At 35.8% G+C, this 9,778-nt stretch overlaps 1 protein-coding gene across 2 annotated transcripts in view; it reads left to right on the forward strand.

Annotated features, from left to right (window-relative positions):
- LOC145686078 (methionine synthase-like) overlaps nt 1–7,990 on the forward strand; it is a 127,420-nt gene extending 119,430 nt beyond the window's left edge. For both annotated transcript variants that reach the window (XM_081759000.1, XM_081758999.1), the window contains one exon: nt 1,117–7,990. In XM_081759000.1, the coding sequence (XP_081615126.1) occupies nt 1,117–1,209 (93 nt within the window). In that variant the 3' untranslated portion in view covers nt 1,210–7,990. The remainder of the gene's footprint in view (nt 1–1,116) is intronic.
- The last annotated feature ends 1,788 nt before the right edge of the window (nt 7,991–9,778 follow it).

The following is a 9,778-nucleotide window of genomic DNA, read 5'->3' on the forward strand; positions in this document are numbered from 1 at the left end:
CACAATTTCCAATATTATCCGAAGAACCTCGCATTGGAAGCATATCACAAAGCGTACTGACATCGCCTTATAAAGCCCCACGTGCAGGAGAGATTCACAAACACCAGAAAACTATGAAACATACCTCACAGAGGACAAGTGGAAATGAGTGTGAAAAAAAAAAAAAAAAGGAGTATTTCCTTCGGTAAACCTGACATTTGTTGAACTGCCTTCCAACAGGAATTTTACGCGAGGAAGGCAGAAGAGAGAGGAATTCGAATGATCCCATTTTCGTCCATCCCTGTGAACTCCCCGATGGCTTACATGTCGAAGTGCTTGGACATTATCATATGCCTCTAAGTGTCAAAGTAGTGTCTTTGGACCCTTCGTTCACTTTGGTGTAAGAAATCAGCATCAGAAATGTATTTTTATTATTTATTTATGTAAATTACTTTGAGTTGCATTTGATCAGACAGTTGTTATTTTATCTCCTGCACAAAGAATTATACTCAAAGTACATTATAAGTTCGACACGTGCATGCGCAGTGCATGTGATATTAGCATTTGCGTTAAATTAACATATTATTTAGCTGTAGGTTCCGTAAGGCTTATAGAGTAAAAAAGTTAAATTAGAGTTTAGTCTAAATTTTTTATACGATACAACACGAATCAAATTTATAGTGTGTTTATATACCTCAACATAATTTTCAGTTTTATTTGTAATTCAATAAATAAGATTTTTAATATACCACTTGTGTTTTATTTTATTCTAACGTTTCAAATGTATTCGATGTGAATCAGAGTTGAACTTGCAGAACTGTTGTATGTTAGTTTCCGTATAATTTTACTACGCTGCGATAGTTTTATTTTCCATTGTTACAACTGTCAGTTTAATTATAAATTAATGTTCGATTGTTACACATTGAAAAATAAAATTATCACTATGTAACAAAATTACAGCAGAAAATATTACACAAACTATTTTCTAATTTAGTAATAAAGACAGTCAGATGCATTTTAAACGCAATTCAAATAAATTGAAACAGAGATGAGATACTGTCTTTATTTATTGAAATACGGAAAGTTTGTTTATGTTTGTACAATGTGTGTGTAATTTTCAATTTAATTTAATTTCAGGTTGAAGATTATGCTGAAAGGAAAGGTACAACATGTCAAGAAGTGGAAAAGTGGTTAAATGTTTGTCTGGCTTATGATCCAAGTGATTTATGATAATTAATTGAATTTTAGATTAAAATATAATACAAAATTATATTTGTCCATCAAGTGAGAAGAAAAGTAGAAATTATTGTGCCAAAATGAGATTCAGTATAATGAATATTTTAACAACGAACAGTATTTCTAAAATTAATGCAGAAAATAAAAAGTTCATAGTTTCTATATTGAGTATAATGATGTATTGATAAAACTTTAAGAATTAGTGCAAACTTTCGCAAAGAAGGTGTAGCTGAATTCAATATGCTTAATATTATGGCATGTTTAAAAGATCTGAAGTGGAAACAAAATCGATTCTACATTTCACTGCCAGAACAGTGTAGTAACCGACGGAACTACTAAACATTTCTATTCAGAACCAGTAAATCGAGTATTGACAATAGTGATTCTTTTGAATTGGATTGTATTTCCTTTCTCTCTTTTATTTATTTTTACAGTAGACTAATTTCGATTATAATAGAAAAAACAGGAGAATTAAAGTCAGGAACACACGTTACACAATTCGTGTATAACTTTAGTACTCAAACCGAGGAACCAAATGTGATAAACAGTCCATGAAATTGAAAATATTATTTAATGAGCAGATACTGCAACCCATGGTATCATGAGGACATTGTGTAAATCAACTACTATTCAAAAGAGAAGCCGTCATACACACACACTGGGTAGAGATTTATTTTATTTTTAATAAGTAAGGAAACAACGTGCCTGAAGTTGGCCCCCCCACCTCTCCCAAATTACATCAAACATTGCACATCGTTAGTGCATCGTTAGTGCACTCAGAACTAACGTTAGTGCTATCAGCGTTTACGAGATATTGAAGATTTTTGGTGGGGGGGCCAACTTCATATGAAGTTAGCCCCCCCACCCATCTTTATGCAGACAGGTTTTCACAAAACTTAGCACATCGTTAGTGCATCGTTAGTGCACTTAAACACACTAAGCACCACTGTTAGTGCTAACATATTTTGGGATTTATTCAAGATTTTTGGTGGGGGGGCCAACTTCAGAAATATCAAATTCTATACAAATAGAGGTAGAAACATAGAGTTAACGGCAATCGTTAGTGCACCTAAACGCACTAAGCACTAACGTTAGTGCTACAATATTTTGGGATTTATTCAAGATTTTTGGTGGGGGGGCCAACTTCAGAAATATCAAATTCTATACAAATAAAGGTAGAAACATGGAGTTAACGGCAATCGTTAGTGCACCTAAACGCACTAAGCACTAACGTTAGTGCTACAATATTTTGGGATTTATTCAAGACTTTTGGTGGGGGGGCCAACTTCAGAAATATCAATTTCTATACAAATAGAGGTAGAAACATAGAGTTAACGGCAATCGTTAGTGCACCTAAACGCACTAAGCACTAACGTTAGTGCTACAATATTTTGGGATTTATTCAAGATTTTTGGTGGGGGGGCCAACTTCAGAAAAATCAAATTCTATACAAATAAAGGTAGAAACATGGAGTTAACGGCAATCGTTAGTGCACCTAAACGCACTAAGCACTAACGTTAGTGCTACAATATTTTGGGATTTATTCAAGACTTTTGGTGGGGGGGCCAACTTCAGAAATATCAAATTCTATACAAATAGAGGTAGAAACATAGAGTTAACGGCAATCGTTAGTGCACCTAAACGCACTAAGCACTAACGTTAGTGCTAACATATTTTGGGATTTATTCAAGATTTTTGGTGGGGGGGGCAACTTCAGAAATATCAAATTCTATACAAATAGAGGTAGAAACATGGGGTTAACGGCAATCGTTAGTGCATCGTTAGTGCACCTAAACGCACTAAGCATTAACGTTAGTGCTACAATATTTTGGGATTTATTTAAGATTTTTGGTGGGGGGGCCAACTTCAGAAATATCAAATTCTATACAAATAGAGGTAGAAACATAGAGTTAACGGCAATCGTTAGTGCACCTAAACGCACTAAGCACTAACGTTAGTGCTACAATATTTTGGGATTTATTCAAGATTTTTGGTGGGGGGCCAACTTCAGAAATATCAAATTTATACAAATAGAGATAGCAACAGGATTAACGGTAATCGTTAGTGCATCGTTAGTGCACTTAAACGCAGTAAGCACTAATGTCAGTTCTACTGTATTTTGGGATTTATTCAAGATTTTTGGTTAGATGTCAACGTTAGAAATATAAAATTCCGTACAAATTGATGTAGAAACATGGGGTTAACAGCAATCGTTAGTGCTTCGTTTGTGCACTTAAATGCAGTAAACACTAACGTTAGCATTACCATATTCTGGGATTTATTCAAGATTTTTGTTGGGCGGGCCAACTTCAGAAATATCAAAGTCCATACAAACCTTTATTGGTTTCTAGAAGCACTAACGATCCACTAACAAATGGCATCAATTTTTTGTTAGTGCTTGAAGTTGGGGCAAGTTCCCGTGCCCTCCGAAGATATTGTACTTGTAGCACCTACACTATTGAAGTACTAACGTTAGGGGTTGGTGCACTAAGAACCACTAACAATTGCACTAAAAGATATCATCAGTGCTTTTGACTTTGGCGGAAATTTGATGCAATTAAAAATTCCCAATAAATTTCTTATGGGAGTTTCGTGACATGTAATTGTCCATAGCTACCCTAATATTGAAGTACTAACGAAACTGTTAGTATTTTCTAGAAGCACTAACGATTGCACTAGAAGAGATCATTAGTGCTCTTGAATTTGACGGAAATTTGATGCAATGTAAAATTTCCCATAAATTTATTATGTGAGTTTCATAACATGTAATTAGCCATAACTAAATAGTGAAGTATTAACTAAACTGTTAGTGTTTTCTAGAAGCACTAACAATCCACTAACGAATGGCACTAAGTTTTTAGTTAGTGCTTGAAGTGGGGGCGCTAAGTTCACTCTGGCCTCAAAAGGTATTTTAATTGTAGCACCTATATTAATGAAGCACTAACCTTAGGTGTAGATGCACTAAGAAGCACTAACAATGCACTAACGATTGCTCTAGAAGAGATAATTAGTGATTTTGAATTTGGCGGAAATACGATTCAATAAATAATTTGCCATAAATTTCTTGTGAGTTTCGTGATATATAATTGGCCATAACTACACTAATAGTGATGCACTAATGAAATTGTTAGTGTTTTATAGAAGCACTAACGAATGGCACTATTTTTTCCGTTAGTGCTTAAAGTGTGGGTGCGAAATTCACGCTGACTTCCCCAAAGGTTTTTTTTACTTGTAACACCTACACTAATGAAGCACTAACGTTAGGTGTTTGTGCTCTAAGAAGCTCTTACAATGCACTAACAATTGCACTAACAGAGGTAATTAGTGCTTTTGAATGCGATGGGAATTTGATACAATGAATAATTCCCCATGTGTTTCTTATGGGAGTTTTCTGACTTATAATTGGCCATATCCTCACTAATGGTGAAACACTAACGAAACTACTTGTATCTTCTAAAGGTACTAACAATGCACTAACGAATAAAACTATTTTTTTCGTTAGTGCTTGTAGTGGGGGCTAACTTCACGCTAATTTCGAAAGTTTTTTTACTTGTAACATTAGGGCTTCCTAGTGCACCAACACCTAAGTTGAATGCTTCATTAGTGTAGATGCTACAAGTAAAAAACCTTTGCGGGCAAGCGTGAACTTGGTTCCCACTTCAAGCACTAACGAAAAATAAGTCCATTCGTTAATGTATCGTTAGCGCTTCTGTAAAACACCCATAGTTCCGTTAATGCTTAACTATTGATGTAGATATGCCACAAAAATCCCATAAGAAATTCATGGGGAATTTTTCATTGCGTCAAATTTCCGCCAAAATCAAAAGCACTAATGACCTCTTCTACTGAAATCGTTAGTACTTCATACCGCACTAACACCTATCGTTAGTTCTTCATTAATGTAGGTCCTACAAGTAAAAAAAAAAAAAAAAAAAAAAAAAAAAAAACCTTTGGTAGCCTTCATGAACTTGGCGCCTCCACTTCAACCAATAACGAAAAATTAAAGCCGTTCGTTAGTGCATCGTTCGTGGTTCTAAAAAATACTTTCAGTTTCGTTAGTGCTTCACTATTAGTATAGTTATGACCAGTTACATCTCAGGAAACTCACATAAGAAATTTAAGGGGAGTTTTTCATTGTGGGAAATTTCTGCCAAATTTAAAAGCACTAATGATCACTTCTAGTACAATCCTCAGTGCATCGTTAGTGCTTCTTCGTGCACCAACCCCTAACATTAGTGCTTAATTAGTGTAGATACTACTAGTAAAATATCTTTGGTGGTCAGCGTGAATTTGCGCCCACTTCAAGCACTAACAAAGTAATTGGTGCATTCGTTAGTGCTTCCTGAAAATACTGACACTTTGTATGGAACTTGATATTTCTGAAGTTGACCCCCACCAACAATTTTGAATAAATCCCAAAATGTGGCAGCACTAACGTTAGTGCTTAGTGCATTTAAGTGCACAAATCACACTCTAACGATTGCCGTTAACCCCATGTTTCTACCTCTATTTGAATAAAATTTGATATTTCTGAAGTTGCCCCCCCAAGATCTTGAATAAATCCCAAAATATGGTAGCACCAACGTTAGTGCTTAGTGCGTTAAGTGCACTAAACATGCACTAACGATTGCCGTTAACTCTATGTTTCTACCTCTATTTGTATAGAATATGATATTTCTGAACTTGGTCCCCCCACCAAAAATCTTGAATAAATCCCAAAATATGGTAATGCTAACGTTAGTGTTTACTGCATTTAAGTGCACAAACGAAGCACTAACGATTGCTGTTAACCCCATGTTTCTACATCAATTTGTACGGAATTTTATATTTCTAACGTTGACATCTAATCAAAAATCTTGAATAAATCCCAAAATACAGTAGAACTGACATTAGTGCTTACTGCGTTTAAGTGCACTAACGATGCACTAACGATTACCGTTAATCCTGTTGCTATCTCTATTTGTATAGAATTTGATATTTCTGAAGTTGGCCCCCCACCAAAAATCTTGAATAAATCCCAAAACATTGTAGCACTAACGTTAGTGCTTAGTGCGTTTAGGTGCACTAACGATTGCCGTTAACTCTATGTTTCTACCTCTATTTGTATAGAATTTGATATTTCTGAAGTTGGCCCCCCCACCAGAAATCTTAAATAAATCCCAAAATATTGTAGCACTAACGTTAGTGCTTAGTGCGTTTAGGTGCACTAACGATGCACTAACGATTGCCGTTAACCCCATGTTTCTACCTCTATTTGTATAGAATTTGATATTTCTGAAGTTGGCCCCCCCACCAAAAATCTTGAATAAATCCCAAAATATGTTAGCACTAACAGTGGTGCTTAGTGTGTTTAAGTGCACTAACGATGCACTAACGATGTGCTAAGTTTTGTGAAAACCTGTCTGCATAAAGATGGGTGGGGGGGCTAACTTCATATGAAGTTGGCCCCCCCACCAAAAATCTTCAATATCTCGTAAACGCTGATAGCACTAACGTTAGTTCTGAGTGCACTAACGTGCACTAACGATGCACTAACGATGTGCAATGTTTGATGTAATTTGGGAGAGGTGGGGGGGCCAACTTCAGGCACGTAAGGAAACAGCACTTCCAGAGAACATATTAACCAGGGCCACATTATTTTAAATCAGCTAATATAGTGGAAACCTGATAATAGCTGAAGTAGGGTTAGTGGTATTTGATATAAGCTGCAACATTCCGATGCAAAAAATAAATTTATAACGAAAAAGGCGCGAGACTGTAAACGAGGTGTAACCATTTACTTACAGCATGAGAATAGGTTATATATATATATATATATATAACCAATATATTTAGTTAACGCGTGCCGGTACGTATATTGTGTGTTACTTTATAAACCATTCGACATAAAAGTATCTAGTATTTCTAATAAAATCACGACAATATCTATGTATCTGTTTATGCCCAAATTGCTAACTCGCATGATCCTGGGCTTGATAGCAACTGTGGATGCTTGCATTGTGGATAAACCAAGTAGTAGTACCGATCTCATCTGAATCAGTAGGTCCCATTTCATACACTTCCACTGCTGAAAAGACGTCTAACCTCAAACAACGTAAAAATCTTACAATTGTTCAGAATATTCGTAGAATGACATCTTTGTTTCAGAGTAGATTAAAATCATATCTCAGATTGTGTAGTAAAATTTTATGTGCGGAAATCTATTTATTTAGTGGAAAGACATCAAAACCTTAATTGGGATTCTTATTAGGTATGGACTGAGTTTGATCCCAGGCCGTGTTGTCACTGATTAGTTGATTTAAGCCTCCTCGCTGCTTTAGTGGCTAGCGCATGTGCTTTTGGTCTTAACCTCATCGTCAGACTTTCACTGATTCATTACAAATCTGATTGACTAAACCAATCATTTTCCAGTATTGTTATTTAAAAGGGAACCTAGCGCTTCGAGAATTTATATTTCCACCGGAATAGATTCTTAGCCTCTTTGTCATGTAAGTTTGATAATCGTTGATTGACGATCGGATGACGCTTTCCGTCCTTATGCAACATTGAGGTTATGAAGGAATGGTACTACTAATGTGGGCTTCTGGGGCCGCTGTGGCTTACTGGTAGTGTGTTCACCTCTGGTGCGTGGGGTCCGTGGTTCGATTCCCCTCAAGCCAAGTGAACTTTGTGATGGACAAACACCGTGTGCGTGGGTTTTCTCTGAGTTCTCCTGTTTCCTCCCACTCTTCATTCCACTATTTCCTCCATTTCTCATTATCACCGTCGTCTTTAGCCTAGCATAACCGTGGGACGTAAAACAAAGATAATGTGGGCTCCGAACCGTGCCAGATTCAATGCGCAGTTTGCAGAGAAAAAGAGTGGGTATTTGTGTGTATGCATAATAGCAGTACTACTAAAAGCTAAAAGGCATACTAATAGTAGACAATGAATCAGTCCGTTGATCGTGTCTTTTAACAGTGGTTGTGTGTTTTGTTTCGAATAAATAGACCCACTTATCAACTGAAGAAGAGTTGTTGCTATTTTTTTTTCTTAAAGAAAGTTACAGTTGCTTCCAGTGAACGGTGACATTATAAACTCCCTCATGTTGCTACAGTGTTGATATGGGAGGCAAACTGAGCAGTTAAAGGTAATATGTTTTGATAAAACTATATGTATACTAACATACCAACTTCCAGTAACCACTGTGCTTATATCACTTCTTGCAGTATACAGTCCAATCAAAATGGGTATACACGTCCTATATGTTCTTTTCTAATTAGGAACAAATCGGTTGACTCTAATTCAGTTTTATTTACATCAAAAAAACTCTCTGTACGGCATAGAAAACTGTATTACGATTGGTCAGTTTGAAAACATAGCGTATATACACACTTTTGCTGGTCACTGTACAACCTATACTTCTTACAGGAGACTATAATGTAATTGTACGCTGAGATTATAGACAAACCGGAAAGGAAGTTTATAGTATAAAAACTAAAATTTAAATGTGCTAGACTATGTTGGATTTAATCATTTTAAAGTTCAGCATTCAATTATTATAATTATACTCTCAGTTTTACATTATTTTATGGATCATTTTCTGCTTGTATAAATCCTTGATCTTCGACTGAACTATCAAGTTAATATCGTAATCAAAAGGTAATATGGTAAGTTTCAGTTTTCACTTACTAGTTCTATCCGGTTTGTCCCTAATCTAACTTTAAGACTTTGCAATTTGCTTAAAAAGCAGTGAGACCCCTGTGGAAAATTATAGTTTTTATTAATACAAACCGGTAGATGCAAAAATGTATTTTGTTCAAACTCACTATCAGAATTGATATTTTGTTTTGATGAAATTTGTATATAAAATTTTATTAAAAACAAGACCAATAATGGAAGTGTTTTATTATATAGATACCTCGAGCTAAAATTAACACATTTGAATGAGTTTGTGTGTTTATTTTAAAAGTTCGTTTTGTTTACTATCAATTAACTCAGTTTGGAATATGTTAAGCAAATTCCAGCACGAAGGATGTTAGAAGCTTCTTACTCTAATTATGATTCAGATGTGCTACAGACCTTAAAATTCCGTTTACTGACTTCCTTCACATATTCTCATACTTTTCACATGTATAGGAACTATTCATTAAAAGCAGCTGTATAATAAGTCTGCAGATTTGGCGGCAAATTAGTTTCGTAGTTCGGTAATGACCTCACTTCCAGAATGGAAACGCCTTCACCATCAAATATGGAAAGAGGTCGGAAGGTGTTGTCTGAATATAATAGAGTGAGACAAAGATTCATAGCCACAATGGCGGAAAAAAGTAAACGTTTTCTGTAGAACAGTGGACGGTGAGTTGTTGGCTAACAACAACACTGGTAAGTGTTGCCAATAGGGAGAATACGTAAACGCATGCCCTAAGCAAGATCGGAAGTTGTGAAGGGCGGGCCTTACAATCGTCAGTCTAATGAAGACCCCTCGACCATGCAAGCCAGCCAGCTACCGTGGGTCTATAGTTTGGATGGACGTCCTATAAACTTTTGCGCCCACATTTAAATTCTCTCTTTCAAAACAATTTCA

Source organism: Thermobia domestica, chromosome 5, assembly GCF_964235325.1.
Source record: "Thermobia domestica chromosome 5, izTheDome1.hap1.1, whole genome shotgun sequence".
In the NCBI taxonomy this organism is placed as follows: domain Eukaryota; kingdom Metazoa; phylum Arthropoda; class Insecta; order Zygentoma; family Lepismatidae; genus Thermobia; species Thermobia domestica.